The 23079-nt window shown below is 45.7% G+C and overlaps 1 protein-coding gene across 1 annotated transcript in view; it reads left to right on the top strand.

The window, feature by feature from the left end:
• Positions 1-23079, top strand: part of LOC143765011 (solute carrier family 46 member 2-like) — a 43738-nt gene that overhangs the window by 14057 nt on the left and 6602 nt on the right. Inside the window, exons 2-3 of the mRNA XM_077251222.1 lie at positions 8958-10019; positions 12430-12513. Of these exons, the coding sequence (XP_077107337.1) occupies positions 8993-10019; positions 12430-12513 (1111 nt within the window). The 5' untranslated portion in view covers positions 8958-8992. The remainder of the gene's footprint in view (positions 1-8957; positions 10020-12429; positions 12514-23079) is intronic.

Here is a 23079-nt window from a genome sequence, read left to right as displayed (position 1 = left end):
TTACGACGGGTTCTTCAGGAATTTCAGGCTGATAAACCTGACCGCTGTCCTGTGGGGAAACTGTTTGTTCCTGATAGATGGACTAGCAAAGTGATTTCTGAGGTTCACTGTTCTGTGTTGGCTGGCCATCCTGGGATTTTTGGTACCAGAGATTTGGTTGGTAGGTCATTTTGGTGGCCTTCTGTGTCACGGGATGTGCGTTCCTTTGTGCAGTCCTGTGGGACTTGTGCGCGGGCCAAACCTTGCTGCTCACAGGCCAGTGGGTTGCTTTTACCTTTGCCGGTCCCTGAGAGGCCTTGGATGCATATTTCTATGGATTTTATTTCGGATCTTCCGGTTTCCCAGAGGATGTCGGTTATCTGGGTGGTTTGTGACCGGTTTTCTAAGATGGTTCATTTGGTACCTTTGCCTAAATTGCCTTCCTCTTCTGAGTTGGTTCCGTTGTTTTTTCAGCATGTGGTTCGTTTGCATGGCATTCCGGAGAATATTGTGTCCGATAGAGGTTCCCAGTTTGTTTCCAGGTTTTGGCGGGCCTTTTGTGCTAGGCTGGGCATTGATTTGTCTTTTTCTTCCGCATTTCATCCTCAGACAAATGGCCAAACCGAGCGAACTAACCAGACTTTGGAAACTTATTTGAGATGCTTTGTGTCTGCCGATTAGGATGATTGGGTGGCTTTCTTGCCATTGGCCGAGTTTGCCCTTAATAATCGGGCTAGTTCTGCTACCTTGGTTTCACCTTTTTTTTGTAATTCTGGGTTTCATCCTCGTTTTTCTTCGGGGCAGGTTGAGCCTTCTGATTGTCCTGGGGTGGACTCTGTGGTTGACAGGTTGCAGCAAATTTGGGCTCATGTTGTGGACAATTTGGTCTTGTCTCAGGAGGAGGCTCAGCGTTTTGCTAACCGTCGGCGGCGTGTGGGTTCCCGGCTTCGGGTTGGGGATTTGGTCTGGTTGTCTTCCCGTCATGTTCCTATGAAGGTTTCTTCCCCTAAGTTCAAGCCTCGGTTTATTGGTCCTTATAGGATTTCTGAGATTATCAATCCAGTGTCTTTTCGTTTGGCCCTTCCAGCCTCTTTTTCCATCCACAATGTTTTTCATAGATCTTTGTTGCGGAAATATGTGGTACCCGTCGTTCCCTCTGTTGATCCTCCTGCCCTGGTGTTGATTGATGGGGAGTTGGAGTATGTTGTTGAGAAGATCTTGGATTCTCGTTTTTCAAGGCGGAGGCTTCAGTATCTTGTCAAGTGGAAGGGTTATGGCCAGGAGGATAATTCTTGGGTTGTTGCCTCTGATGTTCATGCTGACGATTTGGTTCGTGCCTTCCATTTGGCTCGTCCTGATCGGCCTGGGGGCTCTGGTGAGGGTTCGGTGACCCCTCCTCAAGGGGGGGGGATACTGTTGTGAATTCTGTTCTTGGGCTCCCTCCGGTGGTTATAAGTGGTAGCGCTGCTGTCTGTCCTTCACAGCAGTTATCAGGTGTGTCCTCTCTGGACTGGGCTATTTAGTCTGGCCTCACCCTTTAGTCAGTGCCAGTTGTCCATTGTTTCTGGAGGATTCACATCCTGCATCCTGGATTCTCCTGCTTCCTGGTCTTTTCACCAAGATAAGTTCTGCTTGTTTTGCAGCCCACATTTTGTGGGCCTCATTGTTCAGTGCATTTCATGTTTTTTCTTGTCCAGCTTAATCTGTGTAAGGATTTATGCAGTCAAGCTGGAATCTCTGGAGAGGCAGATATACCCTCCATGTCTTTAGTTAGATGTGGAGTTTTTTGTATTTTCTGTGGTGGATATTTCCTAGTATTTTAATACTGACCGCATAGTTCTCTGTCCTATCTTTCCTATTTAGCTAGATTGGCCTCCTTTGCTAAATCCTGTTTTCAGCCTGTGTATGTTTTTTCCTCTCCTCTCACAGTCAATATTTGTGGGGGGCTGCCTATCCTTTGGGAATTTTCTCTGAGGCAAGATAGTTTTCCCTTTTCTATCTATAGGGTTAAGTAGTCCTCCGGCTGTGTTGAGGTGTCTAGGATCAGTAGGTACATCCCACGGCTACTTCTAGTTGCGGTGTTAAGTTCAGGGTCCGCGGTCAGTACAGATACCACCTTCTCCAGAGTACGTCCAATGCTACTCCTAGGCCACCAGTTCATAACATTACCCTATGTGTAGATGCGCTTGTAGTCCCACTGCAGGACCCAAAGAGTTGCCCGATCCAGCCACCGCTGCTTGCTGTTGCAGCATCAGCGGGGAAAAAGGGGAGCAGGAGGAGGTGTAGCAGCTGGCGCGATACCTAGGAGCCCCGGCTGAAGGCGTTTCTGGTAACCGCGAGGCGAAAGATGGCTGCTAGCGCCGGCTCGCGAGTGCCTGTACTGTGACGTCACAAGAGGTACGGAGCGGCGTTGGGGCCAAAAAGGGAATGACTAACCAACGCGTTTTGAAGGTGCTCGGCCTTCTTCATCAGGGTAACCGCTCCGTACCTCTTGTGACGTCACAGTACAGGCACTCGCGAGCCGGCGCTAGCAGCCATCTTTCTCCTCGCGGTTACCAGGGACGCCTTCGGCCGGGGCTCCTAGGTATTGCGCCGGCTACCTGCCGTCTATCATTACGCAGCATTCAACCCCTGAGCGCGGCATCACCCCGTCTTGTTGTGATAATTTTCTATTTTTTTCCCAGGATAGGCACAGACCCTGTTTAGTGATCCCAGCAGCTAGGGGTGTCCAACCTACCACCCATTCTCCCTGTCACCATCCTTTCGCCCTCAAGTGTAGTGAGCGCCAGTGTGTTTGTTTTTTTCCTTTATCTCTTAATATTTACTAACTGAAAACTTTTTAGGTTCAATTAAAAAATATTCTAATTTGCTAATTAATGCTCTGGACCTCTGTAACACCACTGCTTGTGTCCCTGTATTGCTTCTCATCCCCCACCATACTGGGACACTGACATACTCATCACCCCAGTGCAGTGACCTTTTTGTCCTCTGCTTACTGTTGGCTGTAAGCACTGTGTTATTTGCTGGCTGTGCATGTTTCCTGGATGCCTGCTTATGGTACTCGATTGAGAACTTTGAGATTCTTAAAAAGACAGTGCGAGCCCTCCTAATGTGTGCCTATTGCGGAGAGGCACTTGGTATTTAAGGCACCTCCACCTGTTGGAAAGTGCCTGAGCAACATTCTCTTTCAGTGTGTTTGTGCAATTGCTCAGTTGGCAGGTCCTTTTCTATTTCTGCCACCCTGGGGGCTTAATACCCAGGCCTGAAATCTGAACACTGCATCTGTACCTGTATCTGATCCTTGCTGTTACTGCCACTCTGGGGACTGAATACTCAGGCCTGAACCCTGAATTTGTATCTGATCTTTCCTGTTTCCGTCACCCTGGGGGCTGAATACCCAGGCTTGAACTCTGAACCTGTACCTGAGTCTGTCCTTGTCTGAATTAGATACAAACAAGTTCAGGGATTGGTCCTAAGTCTGGATCTTTTCCTAAACTCCCTTTAGCTGAATCTGTGCCTATCTCTAATACCTGTAGTGACTGAACCTGTTCATATCCCTAAAACCTGCAGTGACTGAACATGTTCCTATCCCTAAAACCTGCAGTGACTGAACCTGTTCCTAACCCTAATATCTGCAGTGACTGAACAGTTGTGTCCGCCAGCATCTTCATATCCTGTTGAGGACTCAGCTACCATGTCACCGAGTTCAGTCCTGGTGTAGCACCTTTTGACACCTCGCCGGGTTCTCCTCGCATTTGCCGTCCATCTGGGGTCAGTCTTGGGGTAGCACTTAGTCACAACCCTCCTGGCTCTCCTTGGTCCACAGCACAGTGGGACCACGATCCATGCTCGAGCTAAACAATCCAAGCACGAGCATAACAACCTCTAATCCAAAGTGCACACACCATTTTTTTGCAGAAGGGTCCTCCCCATAGCACTCCTAAAAAAAAGAGCTAAATAAACACTAAAAAGAATGAACATATTCATTGCAATGTAAAAACAACTTGCTTTGTATATGGTCAGTATTTTCAGATTCTTTTAATGGCTTCAGGCTTGGAATGTTGCAAATCAATTCAAAGAAGTGACCATCCTTCAGGGGGCTTCTAATAAGCTGTATGCCGGAATGGTGAACAATACATACGTTTGTGAATGGCACCTCAAACAAGCCTTATCCATGTCCATCAATAATATAAGCCCACCCCACATGGATAGTAGGCATGTTTGTCCATCAGTATTTTGTACCCTTGCTGCCTCCGCCTTTTATCATGGGGATCTGCTGCACCTTACAATACATTGGTATTGTCAGCAGGTGTCAGTAAGTATGGCTGCTTTTTCTGTGATGATTTTTGGATTTGATGAAGTCACTAGGTTTGTGATTTGTTTTAGACAAATTTCTGAGAAAAATAGGTTCATTGATTTTGACATTATATTCAATAGCACTGTGACTTGATAGAATGACAAAGCAGGTAAATTGATCTGTTACTAAGGCTGCGTGTCCACGTTCAGGATGGCCGGCGGTATCGCCGGAGCGGCGAAGCCGCTGGGCGCTAAGCCCCACCCCCTTCTGGGACGCGATGATGCCGGATGTGTTAACTGTACACATCCGGGATCATCGTACCCCTCCCATAGGGCCCTGTGTTATGCCTTGCGGGGACGCTGCGTCCCCGCAAGGTGAACGGACATGCTGCGATCTGAAAAGACGTGCAGCATGTCCGGAGTCGCAGGCCCGCCGCGTGCGGGTTTCCACGCATAGTGGACACGGCATTTCAAAAAATCCCCTCCACTATGCTGGAACATCTGGACGCTGCGTGTTTGACGCTGCAGCTCTGCGCAGCGTCAAACAAGCAGCGTTTACTGACCGTGGACACACACCCTAAAAGTCCTTCTACATTTTAGCACAAAGTTCCATTTACCATTCAGTTGCTTTATAGAATCACAGTTTTGTAGCAGTGGAGGAAAACTCAGTGTAAGCAAGATCCCAAGTACTTTCAGCTGCATCACATCTAATGTGGGTACTTAATTATATGTACCAAGTATCCAGCTGTCGGTCTGTATGTGGGGGAGACAGGGCAAAAACTTAGAACAAGGACGAATTCTCATTGCCACACAATAAAAGAAAAAAGAATATATAGCTCTGGCAAAAATTAAGAGACCACCACATCAAAACCCTGTCATGGGCAGCCCAATCTCCAGACCTGAACCCCACTGAAAACCTCTGGAATGTAATCAAGAGGATGATGGATAGTCACAAGCCATCAAACAAAGAACAACTGCTTACATTCTTGTGCCAGAAGCAGTGTGAAAGATTGGTGGAAAGCATGCCAAGACACATGAAAGCTGGGATTAAAAATCATGGTTATTCCACAAAATATTGATTTCTGAACTCTTCCTGAGTTAAAACATTAGTATTGTTGTATTGTTGAGGCCTGAAAGCACTGGGGGGTTTTCTATTTTGATCATTTTTCTTTGTCAGAAAAAAATACAAAATGTATTGCTTGGAACTTAGGAAACATGTTGTCAGAAGTTTATAGAATAAAATAACATTTTACTGAAAATTATACCTATAAAGAGAAAAATCCGACAAACTGATCATTTTGCAGTGGTCTCTTAATTTTTCCCAGAGCTGTATCTAGCGTATTTTTCAGACGCACATAGGTTTTAGAGGAGGAAATTAGAAAAAAAATTGAAGCAAAGAATGTGATCAATTCTGTACTTAATATCTCCTATCCTGGTATATATGGTCCCCTCATCCCCATCCCGGTATGCATGGCCCCCTCATCCCTATCCTGGTAGGCATTATCCCCTTCATCCTTATACTGGTATGATTGGCCCCATCCTGATATGTATGGCCCCCTCATCCTTATCCTGGTATGCATGGCCTTCTCATCCCTATCCTGGTATGCATGGCTCCCTCATCCCTAGCCTGGTAGGCATGGTCCCTCTCATACTTATCCTGGTATGATTGGCCCCAATCCTGGTATGCATTGCCCCCTCATCTACATCCTGGTATGCATAGCTCCTACATCCCTATCTTGGCAAGCATGGCCCCATCATCCCCATCCTGGTATGCATGGCCTCCTCATCCCTATTCTGGTATGCATGGCTCCCTCATCCCTAGCCTGGTAGGCATGGCCCCCTCATCCCTGTCCTGGTATGCATGGCTTCCTCATTCCTATCCTGGAATGCAGGGCCCCATCTTCTTCCTGATATGCATGGCTCCAACCAGGGCCGGACTGGCCATCGGGCACTTCTGGCAAATGCCAGAAGGGCCAGTCCCTTTAATGGGCCTCTCAGTCACCTCCCTCTTCAGCATGCACATCAGACAGCATTCGCTTGCCGTGCACACAGAATCACGCTGCAGTGCACTGATGAAACCAGCAGGACCAGGGGGTGGCTCTGTGCTGTTCTGTGCCACCCCGGGCCCCCTCCCTTGGTCCTGCTGATTTCATTTCTGCTGCGAGATCATGTACACAAGCAGTGGGCGCTGTGCAGAAATTGTAGGCCTCCCGGCACTGTACTGTACCATAGAGTTGTACAAGTGTCAGCAAGCCATCCCAGGATTGCAGACAACCCCCATCTGTGGACGTCGGGCACTCAGACCATCCTCATAGAGTCAGTTTCTAACCGTTATGACACATGCACATTTGTGGCCTGCTGGAGGTCATTTTGCAGGGCTCTGGCAGTGCTCCTCCTGTTTCTCCTTGCACAAAGGCTGAGGTACCGGTCCTGCTGCTGGGTTGTTGCCCTCCTACGGCCTGCTGGAGGTCATTTTGCAGGGCTCTGGCAGTGCTCCTCCTGTTTCTCCTTGCACAAAGGCTGAGGTAGCGGTCCTGCTGCTGGGTTGTTGCCCTCCTACGGCCCCCTCAACGTCTCCTAGTGTACTGGTCTGTCTACTGGTAGCGTCTCAAGCCTCTGGACACTACGCTGACAGACACAGCAAACCTTCTTGCCACAGCTTGCATTGATGTGCCATCCTGGATGAGCTGCACTACCTGAGCCACTTGTGTGGGTTGTAGAGTCCGTCTCATGCTACCACGAGTGTGAAAGCACAACCAACATTCAAAAGTGACCAAAACATCAGCCAGAAAGCATTGGTACTGAGATGTGGTCTGTGGTCCCCACCTGCAGAATCACTCCTTTATTGAGGCTGTCTTGATAATTGCCAATAATTTCATCTGTTGTCTATTCTATTTGCACAACAGCATGTGAAACTGATTGTCAATCAGTGTTGCTTCCTGATTGGACAGTTTGATTTCACAGAAGTTTGATTTACTTGGAGTTAGATTCTGTTGTTTAAGTGTTCCCTTTATTTTTTTGAGCAGTGTATATAACTGTACTGTGATCTCTTATATGTTCTGCAGAGCTGATATCTACAAGTATATGGTCATGATATGGCGGTAACACAGATCTTGGCCTTTGTAGAGATTTTTGGTGGCTTAGTGGTTAGCACTGTTGCTTTGCAGCACTGGGGTCCTGAGTTCAAATTCTACTAAGGACAACATCTGCAAGGAGTTTGTATGTTCTCCCCCCGTGTTAACGTGGGTTTCTTCCGGGTACTCTGGTTTTCTCCCACACTCCAATGACTCATAGGGAATGTAGATTGGGAGCCCCAATGGGGATAGTAAAGATAACATCTGTAAAGTGCTGTGGAATTAATGGCACTATATCAGTGAGTAAAATAAATAGATAAATATTAGCTCAGTGGGTATATGACTCTTTGCATCATTGTCCATCAGCTATATGAAGATACCGCAGCATCATCTTCATTATCTATGAGACCCAGCTCTGTGTGTAAAATGGCAGCTTTGCCCGATCCTGCACCTAAGAGCAATAAAAAGGACTGAGCTGCAATACTGGGCACAGAGCTATGTTATATATTCATGTTACACGCACCTCACTTCTTGTGACCTGTACCTACACATAGATATTACATATTAACCATGCGACAAGTGGGCCTGTGCACCTTCAAATGTCAGGGCTGAATTTTAGTCCCAGTCCGGCCCTGGCCCCAACCTTTTCCTGGTATGATTGGCTCTCATCGCCATCCTGGTATGCATGGCCCCCTTATCCCTATCCTGGCAGGCATGGCGCCCTGATTACCATCCTGGTATGCATGGCCTTCTCATCCCTATCCTGGTATGCATGGCTCCCTCATCCCTAGCCTGGTAGGCATGGTCCCCCTCATACTTATCCTGGTATGATTGGCCCCAATCCTGGAATACATTGCCCCCTCATCTACATCCTGGTATGCATAGCACCTTCATCCCTATCCTGGCAAGCATGGCCCCATCATCCCCATCCTGGTATGCATGGCCCCCTTATCCCTATCCTGGCAGGCATGGCGCCCTGATTACCATCCTGGTATGCATGGCCTTCTCATCCCTATTCTGGTATGCATGGCTCCCTCATCCCTAGCGTTGTAGGCATGGCACCCTCATCCCTGTCCTGGTATGCATGGCTTCCTTATCCCTATCCTGGAATGCAGGGCCCCATCTTCTTCCTGATATGCATGGCCCCAACCTTTTCCTGGTATGATTGGCTCTCATCGCCATCCTGTTATGCATGGCCCCCATCAGAAGTCATAAAAAAACCCATAAACCATTACACTTAACCTTCCTGCAGTCCCTCGCAGCATCTTGTTCTTTTGCCAGCAGCTGCTTTATGCTTGTAAGCAGCGCATGGCAGGGATGTTATGCACTGCTTACAAGCAGAGGACAACAGCTGGAATACTCACTGCTCTCCATGCCGGGACTATGTGCCACTACTAAAGGGAATGAATATTCACTATATTCCACACCTATGGGTGGCTATGGCTAACATGATAGCAAGATATATTTCTTTCCTATATCAAAATCCTACAAATTAGAGTTAAAAAACCTCCATCCCTGTCATACTGAGGGAATTCCTCAGTTCTGTTAATTATATGTATTTGGAATATTTTTTATAATTTATGTTGCCATTTTTTTCTCTTGTGATAGGTCCTCTTAGACTAATTATCTGCAATACTACAAAGATGTCTAGAGTGTGGATTGAGCCAGTAGTTGCAGGGGCTCAGATTGCGAGCTCCTTCTATGATACAGCACTGCTTATGGTGGTAAGGAATCATTACAACACATCCATCAACAGCCAAGATGTTCCATCCAACTCTAGTAGAGATGACATGCTACAGAAAGCCATCTCAAACTTCTACATAATTTATAACGTCATCATGGGATTAACGCCTCTTCTGTCTGCCTATCTCATAGCAAAAATTGGAGACAAGACGAGCAGGAAAGTCACTATATGTGTGCCATTGCTCGGATACCTCCTATCAAGAATGTTTTTATTGTTTGTCATCATCTGGGAATGGCCAGTGGAAGTGATTTTTGGATCTGCAGCACTGAATGGATTAACAGGCTGGTTCACAACCTATTGGCCCGGTGTTATGGCTTGGGCTGCTTCATGTTCTTCTGAAAGAAGTCGATCACTTAAACTTATTATTATTGAAATGGTGTATGGATTAGCTGGATTTGTAGGCAGCTTGGTATCAGGACATTTATTTGTGTTATTACATATAACAAGCCATCAAGGAACTATTCTTATGTTCTGTAGCATTGGTGGCTACACATTTTGTGTCCTATACTGCATTTTTGTTCTGAGGACACCAGAAGAAGATGATAATTCCGAGACAACCAGACTTTTAAAAGACTCTAGAAATACTACTATACAAGAGGACAATACCGAAAATTCTGTTCTTACAGCACCATCAAAGCTCATACTTATTACATTGTTTGTCAGTGCTATACTTTTTAATGTTGCTTTTACGGCAACTGATGATGTAATCAATGTGTTTGTACTAAAGAAGCCTCTAAATTGGGGTCCTGTAGACGTTGGCTATGGCAATGCCGCTGCATACATGACCTACATCACCAGCTTTCTAGGAGTTTTAATTTTTTCTCGATTTACAGGCGATTTGGGATTAATTACTATTGGAATCATTTCATTTGGTTCTGGACTTATAATTATGGCCTTTGTGCGCTCAACATACATGTATTATATTGGTAAGTATATGTCATTGTACAAGTAGTGTAACGATTCACATACAGTACAAACCAAAAGTTTGGACACACCTTCTTATTTAATGATTTTTCTGTATTTTCATGACTGTGAAAATTGTAAATTCACACTGAAGGCATCTAACACATGTGGAATTATATACTTAACAAAAAAAGTGTGAAACAACTGAAAATATGTCTTATATTCTAGATTCTTCAAAGTAGCCACCTTTTGCTTTGATGACTGCTTTGCACACTCTTGGCATTCTCTTGATGAGCTTCAAGAGGTAGTCACCGGGAATGGTCTTCCAACAATCTTGAGGAGTTCCCAGAGATGCTTGGCACTTGTTGGCCCTTTTGCCTTCACTCTGCGGTCCAGCTCACCCCAAACCATCTCGATTGGGTTCAGGTCTGGTGACTGTGGAGGCCAGGTCATCTGGTGTAGCACCCCATCACTCTCCTTCTTGGGCAAATAGCCATTACACAGCCTGGAGATGTGTTTGGGGTCATTGTCCTGTTGAAAAATGAATGATGGTCCAACTAAACGCAAACTGGATGAAATAGCATGCCGCTGCAAGATGCTGTGGTAGCCATGCTGGTTCAGTATGCCTTCAATTTTGAATAAAACCCCAATAGTGTCACCAGCAAAGCACCCCCACACCATCACACCTCCTCCTCCATGCTTCTCGGTGGGAACCAGGCATGTAGAGTCCATCCATTCACCTTTTCTGCGTCGCACAAAGACATGATGGTTGGAACCAAAGATCTCAAATTTGGACTCATCAGACCAAAGCACAGATTTCCACTGGTCTAATGTCTATTCCTTGTGTTCTTTAGCCTAAACAAGTCTCTTCTGCTTGTTGCCTGTCCTTAGCAGTGGTTTACTAGCATTTTACCATGAAGGCCTGCTGCACAAAGTCTCCTCTTAAGGGCTCCTTTCCACTTGCGAGATAAACGTCCGTGTCTTGAATGTGAAAACCAAGTTCTGGCGCCGGCACTCCAGAGCGGAGAGTGCGGCTGCATAGCAACACATGCAGCCGCACGCCCCGCTCCCAAGTGACGGCACCAGAGCTTGGTTTTCACATGCGAGAGACGGGCATTTATCTCGCAAATGGAAAAGAGCCCTAACAGTTGTTGTAGAGATGTGTCTGCTGCTAGAACTCTGTGTGGCATTGACCTGGTCTCTAATCTGACGTGCTGTTAACCTGCGATTTCAGAGGCTGGTGACTCAGATAAACTTATCCTCAGAAGCAGAGTTGACTCTTGGTCTTCCTTTCCTGGGGCGGTCCTCATGTGAGCCAGTTTCTTTGTAGTGCTTGATGGTTTTTGCAACTGCCCATGGGGATACTTTAAAAGTTTTCCCAATTTTTCGGACTGACTGACCTTCATTTCTTAAAGTAATGATGGCCACTCGTTGTTCTTTACTTATAATTTGTATTATGGCAAGAAAAAAGCAGCTAACAGTCTATTCAGTTGGACTATCAGCTGTGTATCCACCAGACTTCTTGCTCAACACAACTGATGGTCCCAACCCCATTTATAAGGCAAGAAATCCCACTTATTAAACCTGACAGGGCACACCTGTGAAGTAAAAAACATTTTTGGTGACTACCTCTTGAAGCTCATCAAGAGAATGCCAAGAGTGTGCAAAGCAGTCTTCAAAGCAAAAGGTCGCTACTTTAAAGAACCTAGAATAGTTATAAACTAGAGTAACAAGAGGACCTGCATAAAATTTTGGGAAATTGTTGCATTTTTCCAGCGTTTTTTTTTCCAGCTGTCAAAAACTACTCTCTTGGTAGGAAAAACGTTCAAAACACCCATTTTTTGTTGGTTTCACAGCATTTTTGCAACTTTTTTTTTTTTTTTTTGCTGCATCCTCTTGGTGTGGATTGTTTATGTGATTTCTCTGCAATAACTACTTAATAATGTTCGTTTTATTCACCAAAACTGCTACAAAAAAGCTTAGTTGCATTTTTGCACGTTCTCATTACTTTCTATGGGTGAAAAAATGCTGAAAGAATTGACATGCTGCTGATTTCTAAAACACTGTAATTTTCCAATTGAGTCAAGGAAAAAGACAAGCATAAGTATAAAGTTTCTGAAATCTCATATCTTTTGCTTCATTTGCATAACACGCTGCAAGAAAATGAAGCAAAAATGCAAAGTGTGATCATAGCCTTATCTGCACGTTTGCATCTTTTTCTAGATCGCAAGATATTACTTACTATCTGTGCACAATCCTTGACTTTATAACCCAAATTATTTACGGGCAAGTGTTTACTGTACTTTCCTTTAACTGAATATTTAAGAATAATTTGAATAATGTAATTTTTGCTCAGCAGAAAATTATGAAATTATATGCTGCACTATTCTTCTCAAATATTTTTGCACTGACATTTTTTAATATACTTCTCAGCTCGAATAGTGATGATATTTTCATTAATCCCTACACCAACCATCAGATCAATGATATCGAAGGAAATTCAAGGCTCCTCATATGGTAAGATGGTTAATCTACCATATATTTACACTAAAATGCAGGCAGGACACATGCAGCATTTTGCAGTGTGTTTTTTTGCCTGTGGGTATTTATTATTTTCACTTAGAACCTGGACTGTTCATAGAGTGTCATAGAAAATATTAAAATCTCTGAAGCCACTAATGAGGGGGCATTCACCCCCTCCCTTCTCCTCCTGTCACACGGAATTGCAGTAGCAAAAATAGCTGACTGTCCAAGTCTCCTAGAATTAGACTGGTCTTGACAATCTTAGGCTACTTTCACACTTGCGTCGTTTGGCCTCCGTCGCAATACGTCGTTTTGGGAAAAAACGCATCCTGCAAATGTGCCCACAGGATGCGTTTTTTTCCCATAGACTTGTATTGCCGACGGATCGCGACGTATGGCCATATGTCGAGTCCGTCGCGCACTGGATGCATCGTGTTTTGCGGACCGTCGTCACGAAAAAACGTTCAATGTTTTTTCGTACGTCGGATTCTGCATTTCCTACCGCGCATGCGCGGCCGGAACTCCGCCCCCTTCTCCCCGGGAGTTTAGAATGTGCAGCGGATGCGTTGAAAAGCTGCATCGGCTGCCCACGTTGTGCCAAATTTTCACAACGTTCGTCGGGTCGACGCTTAGCGACGGCCGCGTACCGACGGACGTGTGAAAGAAGCCTTAGGCTATGTGCCCACGTTGCGGATTAACCTAAGGAATTTTTTGTGCGGATTCTGCATCTCTTGGTAGAAAACGCAGGTGCGGATTTGTCGCGTTTTTTTGTGCGGATTTGCTGCGGATTTCTTGAGTTTTTTACCCCTGCGGATTTCTATAATGGAATGGGTACAAAAACGCTGCAGATCCGCAAAAAAGTAGTGACATGCTACTTCTTTTAATCCGCAACGTTTCCGCACAGAATATTCCGCACCATTAGCACAGCGTTTTTTTCTCATTCTGATTTACATTGTACTGTAAATCACTTGCAGATCTGCAGTATTTCTGCACGGTAAAAAACACTGCGGCTCTGCAGGAAATCCGCAACGTGTGCACATACCCTTATTTAACATGACTGCAGCTCCTTCTTGAAGTGAAAGACCCCAGCAATGCCAACAAGGATGTCTGTTGTGCGTATACAAATGTATATACAGTGGTGGAAAAAAGTATTTGATCCCTTGCTGATTTTGTAAGTTTACCAATGACAAAGACATGAACAGTCTATAATTTTAAGGGTAGGTTAATTTTAACATTGAGAGATAGAATATCCAAAATAAAATCCAAAAAATCACATTGTATAAATTATATAAATTTATTTGCATTTTGCGGTGAGAAATAAGTATTTAATCCCTCTGGCAAACAAGACTTAATACTTGGTGGCAAAACCCTTGTTGGCATGCACAGCAGTCAGACGTTTTTTGTAGTTGATGAAGTTTGCGCACATGTCAGGAGGAATTTTGGTCCACTCCTCTTTGCAGATCATCTCTAAATCATTAAGATTTTGAGACTGTTGCTTGGCAACTCGGAGCTTCAACTCCCTCCATAAGTTTTTTATGGGATTTAGGTCTGGAGACTGGCTAGGCCACTCCATGACCTTAATGTGCTTCTTTTTGATCCACTCCTTTGTTGCCTTGGCTGTATGTTTTGAGCCATTGTCTTGCTGGAAGACCCATTGATGTGGTGAAGTAGTCTTGTGCCCTTAGCAGAGAACAGATGTAAATCATTCAGCTGCGACAAGAACTAAATCTCCGAGCACTAAAAAATACTCGGAGGACCCCCGAGCATGCTCGAGAAATCTCAAGTAACGAGTATATTCGCTCATCACTAATAATGTTTCCACCTTAATGCTTGATAGTGGGGACAGTGTTCTTTGGGTCATAGGCAGAATTTCTCTTCCTCCAAAAATGGCGAGTTGAGTTAATGCCAAAGAGCTCAATCTTTGCCTCATCTGACCACAGCACCTTCTCGCAGTCACTCACAGAATCATCCAGGTGTTCATTTGTAAACTTCAGACAGGCCTGCACATGTGCCTTCTTGAGCAGGGGGACATTGCGGGCACTGAAAGATTTTAAACCTTTAGGGCGTAATGTGTTACCAATGGAATTCTTGGTGACTGTGGTCCCAGCTGCCTTGAGATCATTAACAAGTTCGCCCCGTGTAGTTTTAGGCTGATCTCTCATTTTCCTCATGATCAAGGATACTCCACGAGGTGAGATTTTGCATGGTGCCCCAGATCGATGACAATTGACAGTCATTTTGTATTTGTTCAATTTTCTTACTATTGCACCAACAGTTGTCTCCTTCTCACCCAGCGCCTTACGTATGATTTTGTAGCCCATTCCAGCTTTGTGCAGGCCTATGATCTTATCACTGACATCCTTATAAAGCGAGTCTTTTATAAAGGTCAAGATGTAAAACTGCTGTCCTTAATGTAGGTAACGAGTTGATTAGGAGCATCTAACTGGTCTGTAGGAGCCAGAACCCTTAATGTTTGGTAGGGGATCAAATACTTATTTCTCACTGCAAAATACACATAAATGTATATAATTTATAACAATGTGACTTTCTGGATTTTATTTTTGATATTCTCTCTCTCAATGTTAAAATTAACCTTCCCTTAAAATTATAGACTGTTCATGTCTTTGTCAGTGGGCAAACTTAGAAAATCAGCAAGGGATCAAATACTTATTTCACCCACTGTAAATAGGATAGTGTTATGACCCCAGTGGACAGGGTCTCAGAGGAACGTGTAAGTCTGCAAGATACAAAAATCCAGCTCATAGGGCTGTGGTAACTGGGTTGACCAAATAGCTACTCCTAACGCCAACACTAGAAGTAGCCGGGGATCATGCCTACGGTGATCGCTAGATGACTCGCGCCAGCCGGAGAATCTAACTACCCCTAGGAGAAGAAAACAAAGACCTCTCTTGCCTCCAGAGAAAGGGACCCCAAAGCAAGATACAAGCCCCCCCACAAATAATAACGGTGAGGTAAGAGGAAATGACAAACACAGAAATGAACCAGGTTCAGCAAAGAGAGGCCAGCTTACTAATAGCAGAATAAAGCAAGATAACTTATCTGGTCAACAAAAACCCTATAAAAATCCACGCTGGAGATTCAAGAACCCCCGAACCGTCTAACGGTCCGGGGGGAGAACACCAGCCCCCTAGAGCTTCCAGCAAAGGTCAGGATACAGATAGGAACAAGCTGGACAAAAATACCAAACAAAACAAAAGCAAAAAGCAAAGAAGCAGACTTAGCTTGAAAAACAGGAACCAGGATCAGAGGACAAGAGCACAACAGATTAGCTCTGATTTCAACGATGCCAGGCATTGAACTGAAGGTCCAGGGAGCTTATATAGCAACGCCCCTGAACTAACGGCCCAGGTGAGGATATAGGAAAAGACAGACGCTCCAGAGTCAAATCACTAATGACCACTAGAGGGAGCAAAAAGCAAAATCACAACAGTACCCCCCCCTTAGTGAGGGGTCACCGAACCCTCACCACGACCACCAGGGCGATCAGGATGAGCGGCGTGAAAGGCACGAACTAAATCGGCCGCATGAACATCAGAGGCGACCACCCAGGAATTATCTTCCTGACCATAGCCCTTCCACTTGACCAGGTACTGAAGCCTCCGCCTGGAGAGACGAGAATCCAAGATCTTCTCCACCACGTACTCCAACTCGCCCTCAACCAACACCGGAGCAGGAGGCTCAGCAGAAGGAACCACAGGCACAACGTACCGCCGCAACAAGGACCTATGAAACACGTTGTGGATAGCAAACGACACAGGAAGATCCAGGCGAAAGGACACAGGATTAAGAATTTCCAATATCTTGTAAGGACCAATAAAACGAGGTTTAAATTTGGGAGAGGAAACCTTCATAGGAACAAAGCGGGAAGAAAGCCACACCAAATCCCCAACACGTAGTCGGGGACCCACACCGCGGCGGCGGTTGGCAAAGCGCTGAGCCCTCTCCTGTGACAACTTCAAGTTGTCCACCACAAGATTCCAGATCCGCTGCAACCTATCCACCACAGAATCCACCCCAGGGCAGTCAGAAGGTTCCACATGACCCGAAGAAAAACGAGGGTGGAAACCAGAGTTGCAGAAAAACGGCGAAACCAAGGTGGCGGAACTAGCCCGATTATTAAGGGCAAACTCAGCTAACGGCAAGAAGGTCACCCAATCGTCCTGATCAGCAGAGACAAAACACCTCAAATAAGCCTCCAAAGTCTGATTAGTTCGCTCCGTCTGTCCATTAGTCTGAGGATGGAAAGCAGACGAAAACGACAAGTCAATGCCCATCCTACTACAAAAGGATCGCCAGAATCTGGAAACGAACTGGGATCCTCTGTCTGACACAATATTCTCAGGGATGCCGTGCAACCGAACCACGTTCTGGAAAAACACAGGAACCAGATCGGAAGAGGAAGGCAGTTTAGGCAAAGGAACCAAATGGACCATCTTGGAGAAGCGATCACATATCACCCAGATAACAGACATGCCCTGAGACACCGGAAGATCAGAAATGAAATCCATGGAGATATGTGTCCAAGGTCTCTTAGGGACAGGCAAGGGCAAGAGCAACCCGCTGGCACGAGAACAGCAAGGCTTAGCTCGAGCACAAGTCCCACAGGACTGCACAAATGACCGCACATCCCTAGACAAGGAAGGCCACCAAAAGGATCTGGCCACCAGATCTCTGGTGCCAAAAATTCCTGGGTGACCTGCCAACACCGAGGAATGAACCTCGGAAATGACTCTGCTGGTCCACTTATCAGGCACAAACAGTCTGTCAGGTGGACAAGAATCAGGCCTATCAGCCTGAAATCTCTGCAACACACGTCGCAGATCTGGAGAAATAGCTGACAAGATAATACCATCCTTAAGAATACCAACAGGTTCAGCGACTCCAGGAGCATCAGGCACAAAGCTCCTGGAAAGAGCATCGGCCTTCACATTCTTTGAACCTGGTAAATACGAGACAACAAAGTCAAAACGGGAGAAAAACAATGACCAGCGGGCCTGTCTAGGATTCAGGCGTTTAGCAGACTCGAGATACATCAGATTTTTGTGATCAGTCAAGACCACCACACGATGCTTAGCACCCTCGAGCCAATGACGCCACTCCTCAAATGCCCATTTCATGGCCAACAACTCCCGATTGCCCACATCATAATTTCGCTCCGCAGGCGAAAACTTCCTAGAGAAAAAGGCGCAAGGTCTCATAACAGAGTAACCAGGGCCTCTCTGCGACAAAACGGCCCCTGCTCCAATCTCTGAAGCATCCACCTCAACTTGAAAGGGAAGCGAGACATCAGGCTGGCACAAAACAGGCGCCGAAGTAAACCGACGTTTCAACTCCTGGAAAGCCTCCACGGCAGCAGGAGCCCAATTAACCACATCGGAGCCCTTCTTGGTCATATCCGTCAAAGGTTTCACAATGCTAGAAAAGTTAGCGATAAAACGACGGTAGAAGTTAGCGAAACCCAAGAACTTCTGAAGACTCTTAACTGACGAGGGCTGAGTCCAATCAAGAATAGCTCGGACCTTGACTGGGTCCATCTCCACAGCAGAAGGGGAAAAAATGAACCCCAAAAAGGGAACCTTCTGTACACCAAAAAGACACTTTGAGCCCTTGACAAACAAAGAATTTTCACGCAAAATTTTAAAGACCATCCTGACCTGCTCCACATGCGAGTCCCAATTATCAGAAAAAACCAGAATATCATCCAGATAAACGATCAGAAATTTATCCAGATAGTTCCGGAAAATGTCATGCATAAAGGACTGAAAAACTGAAGGGGCATTAGAGAGCCCAAAAGGCATCACCAAGTACTCAAAATGACCTTCGGGCGTATTGAATGCGGTTTTCCATTCATCCCCTTGCTTAATGCGCACAAGGTTGTACGCACCACGAAGGTCTATCTTGGTAAACCACTTGGCACCTTTAATCCGGGCAAACAAGTCAGACAACAGCGGCAAAGGATACTGAAATTTGACAGTGATCTTATTTAAAAGCCGATAGTCAATACAAGGCCTCAAAGATCCGTCCTTTTTAGCCACAAAAAAGAATCCCGCACCAAGAGGGGAAGAAGACGGACGGATGTGTCCTTTCTCCAGAGACTCCTTGATATATGAACGCATAGCGGTATGTTCAGGTATCGACAGATTAAACAGTCTTCCCTTAGGAAATTTACTGCCTGGAATCAAATCTATTGCACAGTCACATTCCCTATGAGGAGGCAATGCACTGGACCTGGACTCGCTAAAGACATCCTGATAATCAGACAAGTACTCCGGAACTTCCGAAGGCGTAGAAGAAGCAATAGACACAGGCAGGGAATCCTCATGAATACCACGACAGCCCCAACTAGACACTGACATAGCCTTCCAGTCAAGGACTGGATTATGGGTCTGTAACCATGGCAGCCCCAAAACAACCAAATCATGCATTTTATGTAGAACGAGAAAACGTATCACCTCGCGGTGTTCAGGAGTCATGCACATGGTAACCTGTGTCCAATACTGCGGCTTATTTTCTGCCAATGGCGTAGCATCAATACCCCTAAGAGGGATAGGATTTTCTAATGGTTCAAGAATAAAACCACAGCGCTTAGCAAATGAGAGATCCATAAGACTCAGGGCAGCACCTGAATCTACAAACGCCATGACAGGATAAGATGACAGTGAGCAAATCAAAGTTACAGACAGAATAAACTTAGGATGCAAATTACCAACGGTGACAGGACTAACAACCTTAGATATACGTTTAGAGCATGCTGAGATAACATGTGTAGAATCACCACAGTAGTAGCACAAGCCATTCCGGCGTCTATGAATTTTCCTCTCATTTCTAGTCAGGATTCTATCACATTGCATTAAATCAGGTGTCTGTTCAGACAACACCATGAGGGAATTTGCGGTTTTTCTATCACATTGCATCACATCAGGTGTCTGTTCAGACAACAACATGAGGGAATTTGCGGTTTTGCGCTCCCGCAACCGCCGGTCAATTTGAATAGCCAGGGACATGGTATCATTCAGACCTGTGGGAATGGGAAAACCCACCATAACATTCTTAATGGCCTCAGAAAGGCCATTTCTAAAATTAGCGGCCAGTGCACACTCGTTCCAATGTGTCAGCACGGACCATTTCTGAAATTTTTGGCAATACACCTCTGCCTCGTCCTGGCCTTGAGACATAGCCAGCAAGGTTTTCTCTGCCTGAATCTCAAGATTGGGTTCCTCATAAAGTAAACCGAGCGCCAGAAAAAACGCATCAATATCAGCCAATGCCGGATCTCCTGGCGCCAACGAAAAAGCCCAATCCTGAGGGTCACCCAGTAAGAATGAAATAACAATTTTTACTTGTTGAGCAGAGTCTCCAGACGAACAAGGTTTCAGGGACAAAAATAATTTACAATTATTCCTGAAATTCCTAAACTTAAATCGGTCTCCTGAAAACAGTTCAGGAATCGGAATCTTGGGTTCAGACCTAGGATATCTGGTAACATAATCTTGTATACCCTGCACACGAGCGGCAAGCTGGTCCACACTTGTAATCAAGGTCTGGACATTCATGTCTGCAGCAAGCTTAAGCCACTCTGAGGTAAAGGGGAAAAGAAAAAAAAAAATGAGAGAGGGAAAAAAAAAAACCCTCAATTTTCTTTCGTATAATCCCACTTCTGCAATGCATTAAACATTTAATACTGGCCTGGCATACTGTTATGACCCCAGTGGACAGGGTCTCAGAGGAACGTGTAAGTCTGCAAGATACAAAAATCCAGCTCATAGGGCTGTGGTAACTGGGTTGACCAAATAGCTACTCCTAACGCCAACACTAGAAGTAGCCGGGGATCATGCCTACGGTGATCGCTAGATGACTCGCGCCAGCCGGAGAATCTAACTACCCCTAGGAGAAGAAAACAAAGACCTCTCTTGCCTCCAGAGAAAGGGACCCCAAAGCAAGATACAAGCCCCCCACAAATAATAACGGTGAGGTAAGAGGAAATGACAAACACAGAAATGAACCAGGTTCAGCAAAGAGAGGCCAGCTTACTAATAGCAGAATAAAGCAAGATAACTTATCTGGTCAACAAAAACCCTATAAAAATCCACGCTGGAGATTCAAGAACCCCCGAACCGTCTAACGGTCCGGGGGGAGAACACCAGCCCCCTAGAGCTTCCAGCAAAGGTCAGGATACAGATAGGAACAAGCTGGACAAAAATACCAAACAAAACAAAAGCAAAAAGCAAAGAAGCAGACTTAGCTTGAAAAACAGGAACCAGGATCAGAGGACAAGAGCACAACAGATTAGCTCTGATTTCAACGATGCCAGGCATTGAACTGAAGGTCCAGGGAGCTTATATAGCAACGCCCCTGAACTAACGGCCCAGGTGAGGATATAGGAAAAGACAGACGCTCCAGAGTCAAATCACTAATGACCACTAGAGGGAGCAAAAAGCAAAATCACAACAGGATAGGTAATTAAGGCAGGAAAGTACTTCATAGGGTTGGATAACAAGGGTACATGTGTTTACACATAAGACAGAGAAGTGGAAGAATCTATTGCTCCCCTCCAAGACTTTGGGTCTCCGAAAGAAAATTAATGTATTATTATAAAGTATTGGGGCTTGTATAGATCTGATAGTGATGGGGCATAGCTGTTCAGCTTCAGGACGAATAGAAGAAGATGCATGTTTTTTCATAACTGTAGTCCTTGTCTATAAGACACAAATAGTTTTGGATTAAATATAAAATGTAATAGTTCTGTTCTTTTTGCTCTGTAACCCACACCCTGAAGCCATATGCTACCCGAACCAGAACCAGACTTCCAGTCTGCCTATATAAAAAAATGACTTGTGGTGGCAGATAGTAAGTCTGGGGTTATTGTGGAGTTTGCAGAGACTGTATTGGGGTATATATATATCCCATGCATTGGAATCGGAGGTGTATATACCATATACTCACTGTTAGTTTCCCGATAACCGGCCTATTAGTGGAAACCGCCTGCGGCCATCTTCGTTAATCGTCTGTCAAAGATAACAGTGGGTGTGTTGAGATTTGACCCCACCCCGCTGGCTGTGATGGCAATGATAGCTGCAGTTTTAGAGCCCCAGTTTAACCAGCAATTTAAAGATACTCTTATTGTCCTCTGAAAATGAGACAGATTGACTCCACGGGCCACAACCAGGGTAGTATGGACCTCCTCCTGCAGATGGCTTTGCAGCAACTCGACGCAAATAATCGTGAGGGACGTCTGAACCTGATTCAGCAGTACCGACAGGCTCAGGCCGAGCGGGAAGTGAGAGTACCTTCTGGCGTTGGCACAAATAAAGATGCAAAGAGCCACCCCATCGAGCAATGAGTCCAGCAATGGACAAGGAAGGGGACTTGGACATATTTCTGCGGGGGTTTAAAAAGACCTACAGACGGTACCAGCTGCCTGAGGACCCGTGAGCCCAAAATTTGAACCCAGGGCACAGAGACAAAACTGTGGAGGTGTTAGCCTCTCTCCCTCAAGACCAAGACGGAGACTATGAGGCCATCAAACAGGCCCTGATAAAAAAGTACCAACCGACCCCAGAAGAGTAGTGCAAAAAGTTGTGGGCCTTCCAATGTGGATCACATGACAGCTATAATGATATGGTGGATGGACTCAGAACCAACTTTGAGCAGTAGGCCCTATGACTGGCAGTCACCACCTTTGAAGAACTGAAGGACCAGTTTCTTCAGCTCTGCCCTGTCGAGGTGTGACAGTTCGTGCTGGACCAGGAGGCTGCACAGATCGCAGATGCCTATGAGGTCAATCATACACAGGCGGTGCAGAAGTCAGCTGTCACCAGCTAGAAAGGGGGGTTAGCAAACAACCACTCCTAATGCCCTGCCAGGCGGCTCTCAGGGGGTCCTGCTCCGTCTTCCAGAACCTGGCCTGCGTCTGACTCCTGGCGATGCTGTACCTGTGACCAAACTTCAGATCAGCCTCACCTGCCCAGAGAGACAGATGAACGCCACACCTGAGGCCCAGGGGATTAGTATAGCTATTCTTTTTGTGGGTGGTGTGGTTGGGAGGCAACATGAGAATTTGCAACTGGTTACTGTGGGCAACACCATTACTGTTGGGCTTAAGGACACTGACGTAAAATGTACCTTTATCCATCCTGAGTTTGTGCTACCGGAGAAACATATACATGGAAAGACCCTGACTGGGTTTGGGGGTGTTCGCTGTCCCTTACTGATGACCCGGCCTGTCCTGGATTGGGGTGCAGGGAGAGGGATAAGGGAAGTGAGAATGTCCAAGACTCTCCCCACAAATGTATTGTTGGGAACTGATCTGGGACAGTTGGTTGCCCAATATCTTCTGGACAACCCTCCCAGATTTGACATGTCTTGCATTGCAAAGGTTAATCCTGTGAATTTGCATAAGGATATTGTGTTCTTTGGTAAGTGAGAACTCAGCCATTTCACACCGTGGAGTGATCTTGCTGAGAAGCTCATCTCCAAATTCCGGAAGAAGTTATTGTGGGATCTTGGAAGAGTGGGCCATAAGGTACGCCAGTGGGCAAT

This window comes from Ranitomeya variabilis, chromosome 1, assembly GCF_051348905.1.
Source record: "Ranitomeya variabilis isolate aRanVar5 chromosome 1, aRanVar5.hap1, whole genome shotgun sequence".
Classification (NCBI taxonomy): Eukaryota; Metazoa; Chordata; class Amphibia; order Anura; family Dendrobatidae; genus Ranitomeya; species Ranitomeya variabilis.
The sequence above is the reverse complement of the archived record's forward strand: the minus strand, read 5'-3'. Positions and strand labels throughout refer to the sequence as shown.